The sequence below is a fragment of the Exophiala oligosperma genome (genome assembly GCF_000835515.1).
Source record: "Exophiala oligosperma strain CBS 72588 unplaced genomic scaffold supercont1.5, whole genome shotgun sequence".
NCBI classification, from domain to species: domain Eukaryota; kingdom Fungi; phylum Ascomycota; class Eurotiomycetes; order Chaetothyriales; family Herpotrichiellaceae; genus Exophiala; species Exophiala oligosperma.
In genome coordinates, this window is record NW_015622822.1 from 2707287 (window position 1) to 2728251 (window position 20965).

A 20965-nucleotide genomic window follows, 5' to 3' on the forward strand; every position below is an offset into this window, starting at 1 on the left:
GTGTGTGTGTGTGTACCCGTCCCTACAAACCTATCGTAACTCGTTACCTGTGCGCACGAGCACCCTTGGTAGGTAAGGTAGGTACCGGTACCTTGGGTCGGAAAAACCGGCGTCCGTGCGTCGAATAGTTTTTGCTCCAAGCACCTTCTCGGTGAGGTATAGAGGCTATGGGGTCAGATCCGCCTGTGTGTACTTGCACAATACCCTCACGAGTAACTCCAGAGAGATCGCCGACCACAGACTCAAGTTCTCGGACCACTCTCAGATCCCATCACTAACCTCGACCAGGATGCCACATGGAGAAGGGGGGAAAAAGAGAAAAGCCAGAACCTCGTGCGTGCCAAGGGTCATCACCACCGACGGACGGGACAGCCTTGAGGGTTCCTCCATCCTCCGGGGCGATCGACATGAAGCTCGAGCACACGGACGACAAATCTTTGGACGAAACCAGTGAGAATCTTCAGGGTCCAGGCACGCACACCGGGGTCTTGCGCAATAACACGTTTGACGGGCTTACACGGATGCTTTGACCCGGGCTCGCGAAAAAAAAAGTCTATCGACGGTTTGGTCTGAAGTATCCTGCAAGGTACCCGTACCTATTAACTTAAGAGAGAGGAAAAGGTAGGACTGGTTGCCGAAAAGGAATCGTAACGAAAATACTCCGTAGGTCTCGAGTCTTTTGAGAGTAACTTCGGCCTGGACGAGTCGAGATCCGGTACCCTTACCCGGTACAGACGACATGGACAGACAGCTACAAACTTGCTCGTAGAGGGACTTCAAACACCACTGCGCCGTTCTTGCCGTTCGGCAGCTTCCTCCACCTTCCTAATCTCATCTGCTTTCCAGTACCGGCCACGATACAGATGCCCTGGCAGTCACCCTCTTTCTTGCCTCCAAACTCATTGACAATCTCTTTTCTTCTCTCGAACACGGCCAAGGAGTTCACAAAGCCTCGTGCCACGCCATGATTGATGTCCTGGCCTGCCACGGCCGCAACATTAGTTGCGGCACTTGATGGAGTCGAGTGTGTATCCTCGTGCGCATTTCCGACAGGCTCGCCCACTTTCCCGACGGGACCCATGGCCAAGATCGTTCGCTTGTCGTCGCTCAACTTCCATGCTCTGACCCAACCATCCCAGCTTCCGGTCAAGATCACATCCGTACCAGGTATTGCAGCCAGAGCGGTGATGCCCCGAGGTTGCGGTTTCCTTCGATCTTCTTTCTTCAGCCTTTCGATGACCGCAGGGTCTGACTCGGACGTGACCTCCTCCAGCGGCGCTGGTTCCTCTACGCCGTGCGCAGTGCGAATCGTAAAGACGGCTTTCTTTTTGTGAATGTTCCATAGACTAATTGCACCGGAATCGGACCCGGTCACAAAGTTCGAAGGTGGTAATGCAGCAACACAATCCAGACTCCCCGTGTGATATTCGTCGTTCCTCGAGCTGTCGCCCAGAAATTTGGTCAGCGACTCATCCACCACCTTCCACCACATGGCTTTCCGATCCCGCGCACCCACAGTTACACACTGGTCAACTGACACTGGCGAAACACCCACCACGTGATCCTGGTGGCCGAAGAGTGTCTCGACGTATGCGAGACTGTCCTCTCCTGCCAAGTTGTACGTTTTGAGTGATCTGTCCATGCTTGCGCTGAACAATTGTGCCCCGAATCCATTTTGAGCGTTTGAGCTGGGAGCAAAAGCCAAACCGGTGACACCGTCACGGTGCGTCGTGAAGGTCTTCAACGGTCGTAGGTCTTCCGCAGACCATATTATTAGTTTCTTGTCCAATCCTCCTGTTGCAATGTATTTGCCGTCTGGTGATGCCGCCACGCAGAGTATCGCACCATTGTGGCCATGCTGTTGAGGGGCTGATGCCCTGATCTGTACTCCTCGAATATATTTCAGTTGCTTGGGTTTTCGTCTTCGACTTGCTGCCGCAGTGGTCTTGTCGCTGCTAAGAGTAGCGGGCGTCTGTAGTTGCCACTTAATCAACGTCTTATCTCTGCTCACAGTGTACACATAAGGCTGACACACTGCCACTCCCGTGGTGACGTCCGTATCTGCTCGAAAGTTGGAATGTGAGGCGTTGGCGAAATCCAAGCTATTGGCGATCAGCCTGAATTGTCTGCCCTTGGCTTCATCAGCATCCTCTTTCAGTCTCTGTGCGATCAAATCTTTGTCCAGGTCCTCGGCGTCGAACCCAACTTCGTCCACTTCTTGTCTGATATTATCTAGGTATCTTTGTGCAAGTCGCACTCTTCGTTCGGCGGCAGTCTCACCCTCTTCGGAGGTGGCTTCTGATTCGGCGTCGCTCTCGGGCTCCACGTTGTCTTCGGACTCGCTGCCGGATATCGATTCGTCTCGTCTTTCTCTGTCTCGTGGTGGTTGGGCGGGTTTCCGCCTAGGTCTCTCGTCTTGCTCGTCTCGTGCTCCATTCTTGTTGTCTGCTTCCCGCCGTTTTCTGGGCTTGCCTGGATTGTCTGCACCTCTCTTCCGCTTCCGCAAAGAAGCTGGAGCCGTAAAGAACGACGACATTTTTGTTTGTTCAGTTGAGGTTGAAGTTTGCCAAAACCACACAAGGCAAACTCTGCCCTTGGTTGTGTGTGTTTTTAAGTGCAACTTGCAGAGGCGGCGTCTCCAAATAATTTTTTTTGAGTTGCGGGCGACAGCCTCGTCGAGGCGCAGGACAGCCTTGCATAGTCGCTCGACCTTCCCAAAGCAACTCACAATTGCACGACCAGCCAGTCCCCCAAGGCACAGCTCGCCGCGTGTCGAAGTCCAGCGGGATCGATAACTTGCTATACCACAACAGCTTTCGATCCAGAGACTTTCCAAACTTTGCAAGCCTCCATCTCTCGTTCCGCTGATTACGCTCGACACCTCTGCAAAATGTAAGTTGTCCCTTGCCTTGTGGCTCTGGTTTGAAGAGCCTCAATCGATTGACGCAAGTGCTGCAACAGGGAAGTCCTCCTTGGCCTCACCGGCCGCGATTTCACCATCATCGCCGCCAGCAAAGCCGCCATGCGCGGTGCCACCATCCTCAAGTCGTCCGACGACAAGACCCGGCAACTGAACAAGCACACCCTCCTCGCCTTCTCTGGCGAGCCAGGCGACACCATCCAGTTCGCGGAGTACATCCAGGCAAACGTCGCCCTGTACACGATGCGCAACGAGTCCGACCTCTCCCCGAGCGCCGTGGCCAGCTTCGTCCGTGGGGAACTCGCACGTAGCTTGAGAAGCAGGAAACCGTACAACGTGAACCTGCTGCTCGGTGGGATGGATCCCATCACCAAGCAACCCAGTCTGTACTGGTTGGATTACCTTGCCAGTAGCGCAAAGGTACCCTACGCCGCGCATGGCTATGCTCAGTACGTGCCCTTTCCCCCCCTTTCAAGACCCTTTCTGGGCTTCTCTCTTGCTGACCAGCAAAATTAAAAGATACTACTGTCTCTCCATCCTCGACAAGCATCATCATCCAGATATCTCCTTCGAGCAAGGCATGAAGATCTTACGTATGTGCACGGATGAGTTGCAGCGACGGTTACCTATTGATTTCAAGGGTATGACGGTCAAGGTGGTCAAGAAGGATGGCATCGTGGATATGGAGTATGACACGAGTAAACAAGTCCTGGCCGCCTAGTCCTCTCACCCAGATACCTGAAATGGGACTGGAAAACGGATCAGGGATGGGGAATTGTAGAATTAAATATGCATAGCGCGGCGCAAAATGGGACAATACAATTTTCAAAATCAGGCAAAATCAATTGGGGGTATCAATTGCTTGGTGATGCGAGGTCACTGAATCCTACATCTCTATCGTAGCTCTGATGTCAAAGCCAAAGGGCTCCTGGCCCAATATCGTCAAGTCATGTATAGCATGTGGTTTGAATTATAACCCATGCCGAATTCTCTCCGAAATCCCATCGAAACATGCTTTCCCACGGAGACGTGCAACATGAACGCCGCAACAAGATCGACTAGCAATGTCGACTGCCACCCCCAACAGGAATTCGCCGACCGTACGCTGGTGCGCTGTATTGGCCAGATCGAGGAGGCCGCGGGTGATTGATACGAGAATTGTAGGATGATCCATGATGTGTCGGGTAAGGCATATATGGCCGGAATTCACCACGTCTGCCCCGTTGAGTATCAAGATGTTGCATTCGGCGCGCAGCAGATTGCGGAGGCCGAATATCGTCCGAGTCCGAGTCTGATTCTGCCCTTGGACTTTCATCCTCGTCCTCGTCCTCGTCTTCGTCCCGATCTTCGTCCTCATCCTCAAAATCGTGACCATTGTCTGATCCATCTTCGGAGTTATCGAGAGGTATTGGCTCGCGCGCTGTAGCATCGCTGTTATCCTCGTCCTCCTCATCGTCACTGATAATCCTCCTTCTATTTCGTCTCGACGGTACTCCAAATTGTCGATGCGGGTGCAATCGAGAAATAGGCCCTTGGTCATCTTCCGATTCCTCTGACGGATCGTCATATACCGTATGTTGATCAGTCATTTCGGTCCCTGTGACGGATCTGTCTTCGTCATCGTAGTGATGGGTTCCTTGAACCGCGTATGGAGGGGTTTGAGGATCAGACCATGGATCAGTCTCATCGGCCGACGAGTGGAGTGTGTTGTGGCGACTCACGCGGTGCCCAGTGATGGTGGAGACACTCCTTGTTTCGTCGGAATCGTCATGCAGCTGGATTGGGGCATCATCTCGCTCAATAAAGCCATCCATACCATCCTCATCATCGTATTCATCATAGTCAGTATGGCTGGCATCTGTGCGGTCCGTTTCGTACCCTGTGCCTATTTGTATCGGACCATCAAAGTCCATATCGATCTCGGAGTCTTCGTCGTAGTACTCGTCCGTATCTAAACGAGGACTGGGGATTGATTCATCGTCAAGGTCGCTTTCACCAGAGTCGTACTCGTTGAAACCACATTGCACACATTGTCCATCCTCCAACTCCCAATGACATTCCGGACATCGCATAACATTGTCCTCGTGATCCAGTATGCCCCTTGCCCAAAAGCTGGGTATATGAAAAGTATGCTGATGCTTGAAAACACCTTTGAAAAGGCCTTGTCCTGCGCGATCTGCGGCAAGTTGTCCAGCCTCATCATCTTTGGCTTTTTGGTGCTCTGCCACAGTCTCGTCTTCGGGGAGCAATTCGGCTCGACCAATGAACATGTGAACGAGGTCTCGCAACAGGAAATTGGGAGACGGTTGTAACGTGACTTCAGCTCGGCAGTCCGGACAATTCTTCTTCTTGTGCCGATTGTGGGCGCACCCGAACCAGTTAGCCAGACATGAATAGCAGTAGGTGTGTCCGCAGGCGAGAATGAACGGTTCATAGAACGGCTTGATGCAGATTTTGCATAGAGACAGGTTGCGCATGTCCTCGATGTGCTTTTGAAACGAAGAAAGCAGGAGCAGTTCGCTGGCCGCTGGGTTTGGGCTGGCGTCGGTGGCCGACATCGTGAAGTCGGAAGTTGGATCTAGCGCATGCAAGGCTTTGGATGTTGTTTGTGAGATCTTGGAGGCCGTGACACCAGGGACGTCAGCCGCTGTTCGGACTACGGGAACAGTGATGATGGTGGGAGAAAGAATGGCGAAGGGAGAAGGCGATGTGCTTTTTTGGCGGCGCGTGTATGCCTTGAAGTGGCCGGAAAGTTACCGATTTAATACTCGACCGTATTTCGATACTGCGGAGTATTGACTTCTGGATTTTTTACCATGATCGTCTGCCTGAACAATATACTTAATGTTTTTCGTTTGCACGCGGTTTGACAGCCATGTCGAAACCAATTTCGTTTGGCTTCGGGAAGCAGAAACTGTCTGCTCCTACGAAAGCCTCCAGCACCCCTGCGAGACGGCCTGCAGCGCCAAGTGGTCGACCGAAACATGCGCTTCACAATGATTCGGACAACGAAGATGAAGAGGAGCCAAGGCACGAGTCAGTCACTGGCTTTTCGTCAAATGGTGCTATTCTAAGTCAACCTGTACAGGAAACGAAAGAGCTAGTCATAAAGAACCAGGGAAATGCAGATTGGCGCAGGCGAGGGCGTAAAAACCTTCTTCCGGCCGAAGTCCAGGCGCATCAGCAGAATGGTAACGTTGTTATGGTTGAGAAAGACGAAATCAGCACCGCCAGTGGTCTTCAATTTGTTGAGAAGCAAGACTCTCCAGACGAACAGTCTGCGGAGGTTGTGCAGCCTACCACCACCCAGCCAATCGAGCCACCCGAAGAACCCAAACATTTGACTGCGGATGAAGAAGCGCTGCACGCGCTGCTCGATGATGGTTCTGGGAAACCAAAATCCAATGTCGTCATTACGCAGCAAGGCAACACGCATACTTTCCGAGACGAGACACAGGACTATCGAGAAGATGTCGCATCACGGCCCGACTCGAGTACCCTAGAAGAATATGCTGCGATGCCAGTCGAGGAATTTGGTATGGCTATGTTGAGAGGCATGGGTCAGAAGCGGCGAGCAAATGGCGAGGTTATCACCCTGGAGAGAAAGGACGACAACCCCCAGAAGCTCCGCAAACAGGAAGGGTTTCTCGGTATCGGTGCAAAGGCTGCTCCGGGCACAAACGGCATTGAACTAGGTGCTTGGGGGAAAGCGGACATGCGCAAGAACAACAAGGGCGAAGGCTTCTTTACGCCACTCATGCGTGAAAACAAAGCCACCGGGGAGAGGATCTCCGAAGATGAGCTGCAGAAGAGGCTGAAGGAATCCAATGGAAATGAGCGAGAAGAAGACTGGAGACAGAGGAGAGATCGCAACTTGGAGCGAAGTGGACGGGACAAGGATCGAGATCGGAGAAAGGGAGATGATGACTATCGTGATCAGATGAATGAATTCTCTCGATCTGGTTCATCCAAGCGAGAATCAGATGACCGCCATGGTTCTCGTTCAAGACAGGACAGGGACGACCGCGACTATGATCGGTCTAAAGACAGGCGACGACGGGATGAAGATGACCACGATAGTCGACATCGGGACAGGCATCGGGACAAGGACCGCCGTCGAGACGATGATCGGTATGACTCAAGCTCTTCTCACAAGAGTCACAGAGACCGGGACAGGGACAGGGACAGAGATAGAGACAGAGATCGTGGTAGGGATCGCCGTGATGGTGATCGCAACAGAAGATAAAAGTAGAGGTTGATTACTTTGCACCGAGAACCATAATGATTACTATCACAATGTACTTATTCAAGCATCAAAACATCCTCCTCCTGAACCTGTTTTGTACGCCCGTGTCCATTCGCCAAAATGCCTTCAATCCCGCTAGCAATGCCTGCAATCTCATCCATCTCGCGTAAAGTGTACTCGATCAAATAGCTCTCGTCCACTAATTCTTCCATCCGTTTATAGTGTCGCTCAGTATAGACCTCCAAAGCGCGAAGTAGATCTTTCATGCTGCCGCCGCCTTTGCCTTTTCTGGCAGGGCCTGAAGACAAACTGCGATCCTTAGCCATGTCCACAAACATAGTCGCTGGATAACTACGGAACAGGCAATTCAAGACGGTTTGCGCGACCGTCGCGGTTCGTGCATTCGTGTTCCAGTCACGCACACGCTCCAGGAGGGTATATATTTGTCGCTGGTCCAAAGTGGCGAGCACTTCGTCTACGGCCCGCAGGCCGGTGATGCTGTCTGGCTCCTTCTCTGCATCGGGTAGCGTCACGACATCTTCAAACACGCGAAGGAGACGGCCCGGATGGTTGAGGGCGAGCGAGAGGGTGATGGCTTCACGGTAATTTTTGGCGTGAATGTGGTTCTGGAGTTCTTGGTCTTGTTCAATGCGCTGACTCGCACGCTGCGAAGCGAGAGTCGCGGTCTCCACGGTAGTGTCACGCCAGAACGTCAGAGTTGCGTCGGCGGCGCCGGAGACGAGAGGATAAGGATATGGTTTGCGTTTCGAAGACGATGGGGTGTTGTAAGCATTGGGAGCGGTAAGTGCCCAGACGCGGTCAGTATGGTTGTCTAATGTTGCCAGGAGGTGATCGGAGTCGGAGGGTGAGTAAGGGGACCAGAGTTTGACGAGAGTGTCGGCGGAGGCAGACGCGATCAATGGTTGATTCTTCATGGGTTGCTCGTGGTGCGCCTTGGCCTCGGATTCTGAGGACGGTGTCGTAGATGGCAACCACAGAACTTTGAGTACGGAGTTGCTATGCCCTTCGAATGTTTGTAGACAGGTGTACGTAGATAGGGACCAGATTTTGACAGTTCGATCGCCAGAACCCGAGACGAGGAGGCCGCGAGAGCCGCTAGAGCCGGAATCAGAGGAAAGTGGTGGTGTGCTGGCAGGAGAGAAACGAATTGACCAGACGCCACGTTTGTGACCGCGGAGTATGCCGGTGACAGAACCGTCCTCAAGCGACCAAATTTTGATGGTGCGGTCTTGTGAAGCCGAGGCAAAAAGGGGTGCATTAGGAGATACGTCAAGTGCGTTAATATCCTTTTCGTGTGCGACTCGAGTGAAGAGAGCTTTTGTGCCGGCGTGAGGCTCGGACATAGAAGGGGTGTACTTAAGCCGAGAAGTATCCCAGCGCTTGACAGTTTTGTCTTGAGAGCCGGTGAGCAGGAATGCAGGAGGATGCTCAGAGGGGTTCTTGGACGCAGCACTATCTTGAGGAGGGCTTCTAGGTAGGGCGATGGCACCTAGTGATTCAGCGTGTCCTGCAAAAGTCGCGAAACAGGTATAAGATGCGGATGCAGGATCTAATCGCCAGAGTTTTGCGGTGTTATCCTTTGCACCCGTTGCCAGCCAATGGCCAGACCAGTCGACATCCAGACAGATTATGATATCCTCGTGTCCTTCGAGCAGGGTGACATCGGCTCCAAACGATGATGATTTGCTGTTGTCTTCTGCAATTGACACCAGTCGGACGCTCTCAGTGTTCGTAGCAAGTGCTAGGAGCGATCTGTCGGGCCCAACGCAAGCCATATCAATGACTTCATCATAGTTGCCTGCCATTGTCCGGAGCAGTGGTAGAGCTTCTAGAGATTGCAACGCCTTCAAATCACGAAGTTGAAGAATGCTCCGAAACCTTATGGTCTGGTCCTGATGCATTGAAAGAAGCGCGTCGTCACTTGGTACGCTGACAATTGCAGTAATAGCATCATTCTCGAGGCCGGGTTTCTGTTTCGGTGTAACTTCTCGTCCGGCGACAACATCCCACACTCGGACCAGGCCATGCTCTCCTCCTGTAAAGCAGTATCTGCCATCACTTATGAAACCAGCGGTCTCTAGCACCTCTAGTGCGGGTAAGACCTTACGTTGTTTCCAGGTCTTCGTGTCCCATAAGATGATTGTTCTATCCCGACTGGCCGAAAGCAAGAGCTGTTGGTTCTCCGAGTAGTCGATACTTCTAACCACGCTGACGTGCGAGTCAAGAAGAGCAACTGATTTCCGCGAAGCCAAATTCCATATTCGAACTTTCCCGTCCTCGCCGCCTGACGCAAGGTAAACATTGTGAGCCAGCGGAAATTCGTCGGTATTCGTTTGCGCGCCATCTCGACTCTTTCGCTTCCGGCTTGAGCTACTGATAGCTCGATCTGTCGCATTGCTCGACTGCAGAGCAAAGAATTTAAGGGCAGAGACGACTCCGCCATGTCCATGAAAGGTGTGTGACACGTATCCGCCTCGGATATCCCATACTTTGACGGTACCGTCAGCACCACCAGTGGACAATAACGCACCTGTCGTGTCGATGGCCGAAGAGACAACAGGAGTGTTATGGGGCTTCAAAGTTCGCAACAGTTTGGTGGTGAGTGTCTGAGCTTCGTCGTCTGGAACAAGAGAGAAGATGCTCATGGAAAGTGATCTTGAGCATACAACCAAGTGCAAGGCATCAGGTGCCAAACAGAGACTGGTGACAGCTTCTCCATCTCCTTCAATTCTGCACAAAACTTTGCCGTTCGTTGTATCAAATACCAAAACATCCTCGTCGACGCAACTTGCGATGAGATTGCCGCTACAGTTAGAAGATACATCTCCTCCAGTGTAGATTGGCTCGACGGTTTTCGCAACCTCGAATGTGGTTTTGAAATTGGCCTTGGTCGCCATGTTGTGCCACGAGAGTGATTAAACTAGTAGGACTCCATCATACATGACTTCTGGATGTCGTAAGGCATTTCACTTCCAACCAAAATCCGGAATCATATGCTGCAAAATCGAAATTGTCGCCGCCATAATGAAGTTTTTGGAAATTTTGAAGACCAAACCAACACTTGCAGGTGATTGGTTGGAAAAACAAGGCTGCGCTAAGATTGATCCGAAGTAGCTTGGCGCCACAGCCTCGTGCCTCCCGGTTCTTCGTCTCCTTCTCCACGTCCTTCGCCTCCCTCGAAGTACCTGCTACATGGAAATAATCATACTATTGCTTGATTCAATTCCGCTTACTTCTCAGAGACGTACTCAATAAGTGAATACCATACAAAATGCCCTCTCTGCAGCAACAAAGATAAAATTGATTGATCTTGGTCCAAGACCTTGATACAAAAACACAGCCGAGATGGGTCGCAAGGCGCATCTTGCCCGAATGGCTCTGGTAAGTAATCGTGAGCGTTTCGTACCGGGAGCGTGCCCGGCATCGTAAGCAATGATATCCTCACTTCAACCGAGAGCGGGACTTCCTCATCAACATCTTCCACATCTACGTTGGACTCGCTTTGATACTGACCTTGCTGACTCCTTCACTCAGGGAAGATCGCCTTTTGATGCCCCACTGCAAGACGAGCAAGGCGAGTTCATTTTGGGCCCAAATGTTCAGCACGGTACTGCTCGAAATTATGTACAACGATTTGATAGTCGTGGACACCCAGAAAATCTCGCGTCTGAGGCAGCAAGAAGGAGACTTCGCCGTGCCCAAAACGAGGTTCTCTCGACGGTCGGTGTTGTTGTTCGCAAGGCAAAAATGAACCGTTCAGCGTGGGAAGACATGGGAGATGATCAGAAACATCAACTTCTCCTGGACGAAAATATTGCAGGGGCGAACTTTGGTGTTGTTGAAAGTGTTGTCCTGAAGCTGTCGACCCGATGGCTGAGCGCACTTCGTCGTCGAATTCTAGTCAGTTGAGCCCTTCCTATGTTTCTATATCCTTTCTCCACTAACAATCTTAGGTCTACAAGTCATACGTCGGTCTATCAGTACCTCAAATCTTGATGACTGAGTGGAATGTTGTAGGTCCTTGGTCAGTTTTGTTTGCTGGGTTGCCAATTGGCGCCGTCTCAGCACTCAGTCAGGCTCTCAGGGACGATGTTTTGGACGAAGGCCGCTTCACAAATCTGTTGCTGTCGTCGAGAAAATCTCCTGCGATAAGAGTTGCCAACCTTATCGTTAGTCACAGGTAGGACTTGCTTACACTATTGTATTGCTCGCTGACTTTGTCAAGTCTGCGGATGCTATGGTTCGCGGCCGAATACCCTCTTTATGCCTTCTCGACTTTGCAGTCTTTGTATCTGATCCCAATCGGTGCCATTCCGCACCCATGGAGTTTTGTGCCATTCAGTCATCTGTCGCCCGTTCAGCTTCCTCAACCGCTTCCCGACGGCTCTTTCAGGTCGTTGGTGGCCTATTTAGCCCGGCTATTTGTACAGCCGATCACAATCGCCTATATTCGAGACCAAATCGGGAAATTTCTCTACACTAAGCTCTACATTCTTGTCCGTCATCTTGTAGTGAAGCCTGATCGACCAGATCGGATCTCACTGCAAAGCGCACGAGCAAACAGTAGTGTCTTCAATGACACCACAATTGCAGGACTAGGAGCTGGCTGCAAAGTGTTAAGAAGCCACAATGAACCGTCAACTTTCGCAGACACCATCAATGCACTCTTTCCAGCCTTATGCTGGCTTTGGGAAAAAATTCTTCAGACCCAAAGTGCTTCTTTGGCCGTAGAGTTGACGCCGGACATGGAAGACGAGTTATTGCAGAGGAGTGCCATGTATTATCGCGACTCCATGCGACGCCAGCAAAGAGAGTTTGGCCCGCTCAGACATTCCCTCCGAACACTACGAGTCATGGCCATTCGGGATGCCTTTGCTGATTTTGGTCTCGACCCAGACCAGGCTATGGTCGGTATCTTCGAATTGGCCCAGGGGATGCAGGTCGCAGTCAGGGAAGATGCTTCTACTGCGACTCCCGAACCCGACCCTGATATCCTCACTAATCCAATGGTGGATGTAGTGGAGAGTGATGGAACTCTGCAGATACGTACAGCCGAGGCTTCGCAGCTCGGGAACCGGCACACGCCAGGGAATAGATCCCCGGAGAATCTCCACGAGATTAACGACGCAGATGCGACTCGCGCAGATAATGTGGAGGGGATTTCTGAGATGCAAAGTTTGGACGAACCTGCTGTACCGCTCGAGAGGCTGCTTTGGACAGCTCCGCAAGAACCTGTTGTGGTTCACGTGGATGAGCCTATTGAGGAACAGCTCTTTCCTAGCCCTCCACCCTCAAGCCCACCGAGTGCTCCCGAGCTTGGGATTAATCGAGCCCACAGTCTGACAGCAACAGCCCCAAGACCTGTTCGTCGAGAAACGGATGTATACAGTGAGCAGGCGCGACCGATACGACAAGATTTGTTCTATCGCCGCCACTCGCGGGCTCGTGAAGAAGACGATGGGTTATACCGCGTCACCATTTTGTCGAATCACCCGGCAGAAGCGTTCGCTTTGAATGTGGCTTCGGTTATCGAGCCACTGCTCCTCCTTCCGCTTGACATACTATTCTTTCGGTCAATGGTCAACAATTTTGCAACTCAGCCGACCAGCTACGGACTCTCTCTGTCTACTGGGTCATTAATCACACGTATGTTCCCGGTGGGATTCGGGTTTGGAGCGAATGAATATCATGGTTTATCAGCGGTCTTTCTAACCTTGGGAAATTGGGGCATTGCATTCGCTACGCAAAGCATGCTCAATTTCGCGATGTGGAAGATGAGCACACTCTTTGTGTTGCGTTTGGGACAGCGGTTTGGCTGGGGCAAAGTGTAACATGTGTCAAGCTTCTTGAAGTATCTCCGTAATAGTGATACCCAAATAGTCTGACTTGATACAGACAACGCTGTCGGTAAAGGTGGACTTTTTTCCTGAGAATTGAGATCATGTGGCATGCAATGGACCCTTCAAAGTGTGACATAATATACAGCCTCGCGCTTCATTGTGGCCAATCATATTTGACGAGGCTGTTGCCTGCGGTCAAAATTGTCTTCGACTGCTTCTCTCTCACCTGAAAAGCGCAGTTGGCTCGCATTCAGTGACTGTACGCTCCAAAACATGTCGAAGCGCAAATCAGAAGAGCCCCTCGAGAACCTCCTTGCAGTGACATCGCCGTCGAGCAAAAAAGCCCGCGTGGAAGACGTCCCAGAAGAGCTGGCTGAAACAATCCGCACGATACGAAACGGCACGAAGCATGACAGGACGCCTCTTCCTACGAACGGGGTAAAAGGCGCAGTCAAAGAAGAAGAGGAAGAAGAGTCTGGATCCGAGGCTGAAGATGACAGACTCCCGGCTGCACCTCTGCGACAGACCGCGCCAACGGAGGGATACAGCGATCTCTATCTGGACACAATCAATCGGACCCTACTCGATTTCGATTTCGAAAAACTATGTTCCATCACCCTTTCCAATATCAATGTGTATGCATGCCTAGTGTGCGGCAAGTATTTCCAAGGCAGAGGTCCAAAATCGCATGCATATTTCCATGCTCTCGAAGTTGATCATCATGTCTATATCAACATGGAGACCAAAAAAGTTTACGTGTTACCCGAGGGGTATGAGGTTCACAATAAGAGCTTGGACGATATCAAATATGTAGTCGACCCCAAATTCACCGAGGATGAAGTGCGGAAATTGGACAAAGACCCTAGAGTCTCGACTGATTTGCTGAACAAGAAATACCGGCCTGGATTCATTGGCATGAACAACATCAAGGCAAATGACTATCTCAATGTAGTTGTGCAGGCATTAGCCCATGTTGCCCCGGTCAGGAACTTCTTCCTATTGCATCAATTCCCACAGACGACACCGCAACTCCCGGTACGATTCAGTGCACTAGTACGAAAGATATGGAACTCCAAAGCTTTCAGATCCCACGTGTCGCCTCATGAACTTTTACAAGAGATCACGCTGAGGTCTTCCAAAAAGTTTACTCTCACACATCAATCAGATCCAGTAGAGTTCCTGTCTTGGTTCCTGAATACACTGCATCTAAGCCTTGGTGGTTCGAAAACGAAGCCTCTGTCATCCATCATTCAAAGGACTTTTCAAGGAAAACTCCGGGTAGAATCACAAGCCATTGCAGCCAAGTCCGACACCACAGGCGACCGGCTTAGATTCGAAGACTCCTCAACCATCACGACCAATACTACTCCTTTCATGATCCTTACTCTCGATCTACCTCCCGTCCCGCTTTTCCGAGACGCTGTCGAGTCAAAGAATATCATTCCCCAGGTGCCACTGACGACCCTATTGCAAAAGTACAATGGCATCAACGCGTCGGAGAGACAGTCGCACCGGGTTCGTCACCGCTTGTTACATCCGCTTCCACAATACTTGTTATTCCACGTTAAACGGTTTAGCGTGAACAAATTTGTGTCGGAGAGAAATCCCACCATCGTGACATTTGGATCGCCTAAGGGGTTGGACATGTCGCCATATGTCGAGCCAAATCCCGCTCTCCACCCTCCAGGCGAACCCATCCTCTACGAGCTGGCCGCCAACATCATCCTCGACACCACATCTGTATCGACTGGCGGGGGTGAGGATTCCAATGCTGCTGATGCTGCCAACTTGGCAGCTGGTGCCGAGGGACAGCGAGTGGCTTGGAAGGTGCAGCTTCACGACAAAGCGGTTGCCTATGCAAAGAGGAATGACCTACCAGAGTGGATGGAAATTCAAGATCTGTATGTAGAGAGAGCTGAAGCAGAAACCTTATTCACCAGAGAGGGTTACCTCATGGTATGGGAGCGGAAGAGAGAAAAGCCCAAAGCAAACGGCAATGCGCTAGGCAAAGCCAGGGCGTAACGTTGTTGTTTGCGCCCTATCTGACTCTGATATTTTCAACTCCTCGATACGCCTTGTAACACTGTACTAGACTCTGTACGCTTGTTGTGAGTGCTCTCCATTACGTCGCTTGACCCGGCACTATGAGATCGCGGAGTTCATCGCATAAATATTTAGCTTAGGTAAATATTGGAGAGTAGAACAGAGTTTCAAATCATGACTTTCTCTGTTTCTACGGGATTGTGACATCGCAATAAAACAAACTCCTCTGTACTTCTGTCTTTATCATATAAAAGTACTTTGACATGAAGCTGCTGTGGTGCGCAGTGGGCGCCATCATTCCATTCCTCTCAGTCAATGCGCTGATCCCCGAGAACAAACAACAGTCAATTCAACAGCCAGGCTCCGGTATAGCTGGCCATGAGAAGCTGGACGATGTGATATCTGCTTCGCCCTTACTATCATTACACAGAGCCATCTGCGAGGTCGAGTCAATCTCCCACAATGAGCTAGCTGTTGGGAAACTGGTCGTCTCGATCCTGGAAGCTCACAACTTCACCGTGAAGACCCAAGGCGTTCCCCAACCGGAAGAAACGAACAGCACGAAACCACGTTACAATATCTACGCCTACCCGGACCCATCAAAATACTCTGGGATTGAGCTCGATTCTATCCCGTCTCCCAAAGTGGTGCTAAGTTCTCACATCGACACGGTGCCGCCTCACATTCCGTACTCATTGTCCCTGCCGGCGGCAGCAGCCAGGTCGGCGAAGACGAGAGAGGACATATTGATATCCGGTCGGGGCACCGTCGACGACAAAGCTTGTGTGGCGGTCCAGATCCAGACCTTGCTCGATCTGCTGGCTGATCCCGAGACCAAACTCGACCCGTCGGACGTGGCGTTGCTCTTTGTCGTCGGCGAGGAGACGCACGGCGACGGGATGAGACGTTTCTCGGCGTCGGACCTGTACGAGCAGACCAACGCCAACTACAAGGCTATCCTGTTTGGCGAACCCACAGAGGGCAAACTCGCGACCGGGCACAAGGGGATCTCCATGGTCAAGATCAAAGCCCACGGCAAGGCCGCACACTCGGGGTACCCCTGGCTCGGGCGCAGTGCGAACAGCATGATCCTACCCGCCTTGGTCGCGCTCGACGGGCTGGGTGACATTCCCGAGGACGTCGGTGGCCTGCCCAGGAGCGGAAAGTACGGCAAGAGCACGGTCAACGTGGGGTTGATGCAGGGCGGTGTCGCGGGCAACGTCGTGGCGGAATACGCAGAGGCATCCATCACGTTCAGACTCGCCGGAGGCGATGCCGACGAGGTCAAGGAACTAGTCACGGAGGCGGTTCGGCGGGTCGACCCAGATCGGCTGTTGGAGCTCGACTTTGCTCAAGGGTATGGCCCGGTCGAGCTGGATGGTGACGACGTCGACGGGTTCGACACCATCACCGTGAACTACGGTACGGACATACCGAACTTGAAGGTCGCAGAGGGCGTGAAGAGATATCTGTACGGACCAGGTAGTATCTTGGTCGCCCACGGAGAGAATGAAGGCTTGACTGTCGGGGATCTGGAGGAGGCCTTGGACGGGTACAAGACCTTACTACTGCGTTCACTCTAACCACGACCCATCGGCGCCATGAGCAAATTCTGAATATAGATCATTGGCGAAAGAGATGAAGGAATCGCAATGATGATACATCTTGGAAGAATTTACCTGTTGTGCAGTACTCGGGGAAATGTTTTCAACGTCGCAACATTATTGAGAGGTCCAACGATTCAAGCGGCCAACACCGATGACTTGCCTCGTACCGGTATGTACTCCGTACTGTAATTGCCAAGACACACACTCAACCACACCATTCCCATTTCGGAGCCCACAAATCGCTCAACCTTCCCTGTCAAGTTTTTGCACCGCACCCTGAGATTTCGCCTTTGTAACCTGCGGTCCCAATTTGCGATTCGAAACCGAACAACCTCTTTTCGACATCACCGCCTCGAAACCCCCCCCTCTCGTCGCCAAACCCATTCAGCAAACATGCCGAAGGAAGCGACTCAAAAGACCGGCCTCGCCGTCGGCTTGAACAAGGGCCATGTGAGTTTGCCCTCATTGTCCTGTTTCGAAAACCCCAGCCAGATGGAGAAGCAAGATGAAATTCGTTGGACGGGTTTGGGATCTTTCTTCACCTTGTCCGAGGGTACCTTTCATAAAGAGACGGAAAAGGACAGCTTCCAGCCTCTCCAACGAATTTACTTGTCTCGTTCTTGCCGGGGCTTTCTTTCGAGACGGTGACCAACTTTTGGTGCATTGAAAAAGGAATGTCAAAATGCTAACCAAACATGTCACCATCGAACAGCAAGTCACAACCATCACCCCCAAGCCTCGCATCTCCCGCCGCAAGGGAGCCCTCAGCAAGCGTACCGCCTTCGTCCGTGACATTGTCAAGGAGGTCGCCGGTCTTGCCCCGTATGAGCGTCGCGTCATCGAGTTGTTGCGAAACAGCAAGGACAAGAGAGCGAGAAAGCTAGCAAAGAAGAGAGTATGTGTTGCCGCCCCCCTGACCCTTCTCGTTGATGTGGCCTTTGTATTTTCATGGCGGGTTGTCATCGTAGAAGAGGTGGACTGTTGGGGATTTCGCACATCACGAGGAGGGCTGTTTGAAACTTGACAGATCAAACCCGCTAACACTTCCCGTGTAACAGCTCGGTACTTTCGGTCGTGCAAAGAGAAAGGTCGACGATCTTCAGAGAGTCATCGCCGAAGCGAGAAGAGCCGGTCATTAAATTCAACCTGGCTGGTCCGTTACAACAACAAGGTCGTGGGAAACTACCGAGAGACAAGACGCACACACGACGACATCGGATGTTCTTTTGTAAAGGTCGACGATGAGATGGAGAGGAAAAGCGAGGATACGGCACAATGGCATATTTTCGACCTGGGTGTACTTTTGTCCCCCAACTTTTATGGGAGATCAAGGATGATGCCCGGATTGCAAGGCAAATTTCCAATCCTCGAAAAAAAAAGACTTCAGAAAGGGATGGTGTCTGCCGGCAAGCAATTTCATAAGCAAGCCACCAGGGTTTCTCAATTGGAACACGGCCTGTGAAGGAAATAAATGACAAAAAAGGTCTTTTGAGGAATCAAAGAACAACTTCCATCATGTTGCCGGTTTCTTTACCTTTACACTCGTTCTCGGTCCGTTTTCATTAAAAATCATGTTCTGGTCGTTCAAGATATTCCCACCCAATCTGCAAATTCGCCAGCCCAGGGTCCCAAAACTGTCCCTACCGTTATTATACACTTGTTACTCGGGCCAGGTCGCCCAGGGTTTGCACCGTAGCCTGTACATGCACTTTTGGCTGCGCTACCGTATGCTAACTTCGACCTCGTCCTCGTCCTCCAGCTCAATGTCCTCGACCGTCTTGTCGGGATCCAGTCTTTCACCGTCAAAGATCAAGTAGGCAGTCTTTCCTTCGTCGATTTTCCTCGTCGCCACGAAACCACGCGTGATTTTGGCAACGGTCGTGTGCGGCCTCACACGCAGCTGCATGGGCTCTAGGTTTTGTGCGACGAGCCTGATGACGATAGATCCGTCACTTTCTGGTACCGGCGTCGCCGTATGCTCGTCATCGTCTTCGTCTTGCTGCGACTGCTCTCTTTGCTGCTGCTCGCGCGCCGCCTTCTGACGTTGCTGTTCTTCGTACAACTCCGGGGTCATGGCGTCTAACAAAATGTTCCCGTTGCTTGGATCTTTGTCCTCTTGATGATGATGATGATCCGCCGCCGCCGCCCCACCCTCTTCGTCGAACACGTCGTCGTTGTCGTCGGTTGGCGGTCCTACGCTCGCACTTTTGTTATCTCGGTGTTCTGTCTTGAGTTTTTGAAGGATCCCCCGCATCGTGGTCGAGTCAAACAGTCTGGTCCCTCGCCAGGTGAAGAATACTTTGCGTGTCGTCTTGTCATCGAGTTGCCACCTTTTGCACCAGAACTCTTTCACCTGCTTCAGGGGTTGGGAGGCCTTGCGCTTAACTATCAAGGACTGCGTGTTGGGGATCTCGGACCGGATCATGATGCGGATGTGCGGGTCATCTTCCTGTTCCGAGGCTGGGGTCGTCGTGCGTCCAAGGCCTTGTGTCGAGTCTGACGACGTAGGACGACTGCTGAGCGGTTGCTTGTCGACCGACAAATGTCTCGAACGTTCGGACGCTGCCGCTGAAGATGCACGGTGTAGTGGCGTATTGGATCTTCGGTTGTCTGGTTCGATGCCGAGTCTCTGAAGTCTGGCCTTCTCCCGAGCTTTGGCTTTCAGTTCGCGCACGTAAGGGTCATCTTCCTCTTCTGATCCTTCTTCTTCTTCGTCGGAAGGCGGTCTGATTTTCCCCTTGTTGGGTGCTGCTGCCGCTGCTGCCAACGTCCCATGTTTGGATGGCGGAGGTGTCCATATCACCAGGTCATCTTCTGACTCGTGGCCCCCATCTTGAAGCACTATGGCATCACGCCCTGGACTCTCGCGCGTCGAGGGCGACTTGTTTCGCAAATTGTCAAGGCCCACTACACTCGGCGACTTGTCTACTCGAGGTGTACTTCGTGTCGCAGGCCGTTTGAGTCTCCTCTCGCTCTTTACATTTGTTGGAGTGCTTGTTCTGTCATTGTCCGACTCGAAATCAAAATCACTGTTTTCTTCTTGGGGTTTCGCTGGCTCAGTCGACACCCGTCTTTTCTTGGTCTCGGGCTGCTCCTCACGTTCCCCCTTTCCAGCCTTGTGTTTGGTTTTCGCGGCTCTCTTTTTCTTCTCCTTCTCCTGCTCGGCCTGAAGGATGTCGCGGTAAATATCGTTGCGTCCGAAGATGGAGGTTTCTGTTTTGGGTGCCTTGGACGTCGCCGGCGCAGCCCATGCTGGCTTCGTGAAGAAAGAACGTTTGGCTCCGCTGGTCATAATGGCATGTCGGCATTTATTATGTGGTTTGATGCACAAGGATAGTGCATAGGGTGGAGAAAATGAAGGACAGTACTTTCGAATCCCTCGAGTGCATGGTATTTACCCAAGTGGAGTCAATGTTCAGCCTTGTTGGTGGGAAAGTTCAGCCTGATGATGAATGGGCGCCTGTCATAGAGACGCCGCGGGACTCTTTCTTCTTGTCTGTTTACTGTACGTACAAACCCCGGCTACCCTTTCCCACTGGGCAATATCTTCCAATTTGACATCCAGTAAAATCCACAACTGGCCAAGTTATTGTTGATTGGGCACAAATCAGCGCCCTCACTGAATGTTGGCACGCAGTACGACGCACCAGCGGTAGGATCCGTGATATGAGCAATCTGAATGAGATGTCTCCTATACAAGCTACGAAATGGGTGTGCTTTTCCTAGATCAAGATGCCTCAGGTAAGGTTGATCTATTCGCCTCATTGCGAAAACATCCATAATATACGGAGTATGCTATTGTGCCTCTTCAAGTCATTGTATCGAACTTCGCGCTCGTTTCGACCGGCACAACCCAACCCTGTCGACGTTTACAATAGTATTCTTGTTGTGGCACGAAGTTTTTGCGTGCCCGCTCATCAAGACAACCGGATGTGACGATGATGAAGTCCTCAAAGGCCGGATTGTCCAGGTTCACAGTAAACAAATTCGATCCACAAACACGACAAAATGACCGAAGGACGGTAGTTCCTGCGTCTGTCGCGGTGTCTCGGTACGATGAAACGGTATTTTCGCCTTTGACGAGATTGAATCGCTATCATTTGCTTTCGTCAACCACAGGCATCTTCCACGGAATGGGGTATTTCGACGAAGGTCGCGAAGATTGATCAATGACTTACGTTTTTCTTGCAGAACCAGTTTGCTTGGAACGATGAACCGCTGGATTTCTGACAGTTGGTACAATGACAAAGGACGGAACCGAGAGGTCCACCCGTGATGGTGAATTTTA

At 51.6% G+C, this 20965-nt stretch overlaps 10 protein-coding genes across 11 annotated transcripts; 6 read left to right on the forward strand and 4 right to left on the reverse strand.

The window, feature by feature from the left end:
• Nucleotides 1-659: 659 nt before the first annotated feature.
• On the reverse strand, nt 660-2592 carry PV06_06280 (uncharacterized protein). The gene has a single exon (XM_016407378.1). The coding sequence runs from the start codon at nt 2534-2536 to the stop codon at nt 752-754; it is 1785 nt and encodes a 594-aa protein (XP_016262982.1). The 5' UTR covers nt 2537-2592; the 3' UTR covers nt 660-751.
• A 197-nt stretch (nt 2593-2789) lies between these two features.
• On the forward strand, nt 2790-3862 carry PV06_06281 (uncharacterized protein). Its single transcript, XM_016407379.1, has 3 exons — nt 2790-2892; nt 2962-3369; nt 3440-3862. Coding segments are annotated over exons 1-3 (612 nt in total). The 5' UTR covers nt 2790-2890; the 3' UTR covers nt 3642-3862.
• On the reverse strand, nt 3755-5601 carry PV06_06282 (uncharacterized protein). Its single transcript, XM_016407380.1, has one exon. The coding sequence runs from the start codon at nt 5476-5478 to the stop codon at nt 3979-3981; it is 1500 nt and encodes a 499-aa protein (XP_016262984.1). The 5' UTR covers nt 5479-5601; the 3' UTR covers nt 3755-3978.
• Nucleotides 5602-5790: 189 nt separating this feature from the next.
• On the forward strand, nt 5791-7202 carry PV06_06283 (uncharacterized protein). Its single transcript, XM_016407381.1, has 2 exons — nt 5791-5956; nt 6009-7202. Exon 2 carries the CDS (start codon nt 6123-6125, stop codon nt 7164-7166), a length of 1044 nt encoding a protein of 347 aa, XP_016262985.1. The 5' UTR covers nt 5791-5956; nt 6009-6122; the 3' UTR covers nt 7167-7202.
• Nucleotides 7203-7222: 20 nt separating this feature from the next.
• PV06_06284 (uncharacterized protein) lies at nt 7223-10148 on the reverse strand (the record flags this gene model as incomplete). The annotated part of the gene is made up of 1 exon (XM_016407382.1): nt 7223-10148. Exon 1 carries the CDS (start codon nt 10082-10084, stop codon nt 7223-7225), a length of 2862 nt encoding a protein of 953 aa, XP_016262986.1. The 5' UTR covers nt 10085-10148.
• A 384-nt stretch (nt 10149-10532) lies between these two features.
• Nucleotides 10533-13105, forward strand: PV06_06285 (uncharacterized protein; the record flags this gene model as incomplete). The annotated part of the gene is made up of 4 exons (XM_016407383.1): nt 10533-10568; nt 10722-11087; nt 11141-11367; nt 11413-13105. The coding sequence occupies 4 exons, from the start codon at nt 10533-10535 to the stop codon at nt 13016-13018; spliced, it is 2235 nt and encodes a 744-aa protein (XP_016262987.1). The 3' UTR covers nt 13019-13105.
• A 165-nt stretch (nt 13106-13270) lies between these two features.
• Nucleotides 13271-15192, forward strand: PV06_06286 (uncharacterized protein). Its single transcript, XM_016407384.1, has one exon. It carries the CDS (start codon nt 13301-13303, stop codon nt 15047-15049), a length of 1749 nt encoding a protein of 582 aa, XP_016262988.1. The 5' UTR covers nt 13271-13300; the 3' UTR covers nt 15050-15192.
• A 106-nt stretch (nt 15193-15298) lies between these two features.
• Nucleotides 15299-16892, forward strand: PV06_06287 (uncharacterized protein). The gene has a single exon (XM_016407385.1). It carries the CDS (start codon nt 15334-15336, stop codon nt 16651-16653), a length of 1320 nt encoding a protein of 439 aa, XP_016262989.1. The 5' UTR covers nt 15299-15333; the 3' UTR covers nt 16654-16892.
• A 94-nt stretch (nt 16893-16986) lies between these two features.
• PV06_06288 lies at nt 16987-18257 on the forward strand. Of its 2 annotated transcripts, XM_016407386.1 has the most exons (3): nt 16987-17127; nt 17390-17572; nt 17736-18257. In XM_016407386.1, exons 1-3 carry the CDS (start codon nt 17071-17073, stop codon nt 17814-17816), a joined length of 321 nt encoding a protein of 106 aa, XP_016262990.1. In that variant the 5' UTR covers nt 16987-17070; the 3' UTR covers nt 17817-18257. The 2 variants fall into 2 exon arrangements, with proteins under 2 accessions (XP_016262990.1, XP_016262991.1); XM_016407387.1 differs by having other exon boundaries at nt 16987-17572.
• On the reverse strand, nt 18182-19969 carry PV06_06289 (uncharacterized protein; the record flags this gene model as incomplete). Its single annotated transcript, XM_016407388.1, has 1 exon — nt 18182-19969. The coding sequence occupies one exon, from the start codon at nt 19967-19969 to the stop codon at nt 18398-18400; it is 1572 nt and encodes a 523-aa protein (XP_016262992.1). The 3' UTR covers nt 18182-18397.
• Nucleotides 19970-20965: the final 996 nt, after the last annotated feature.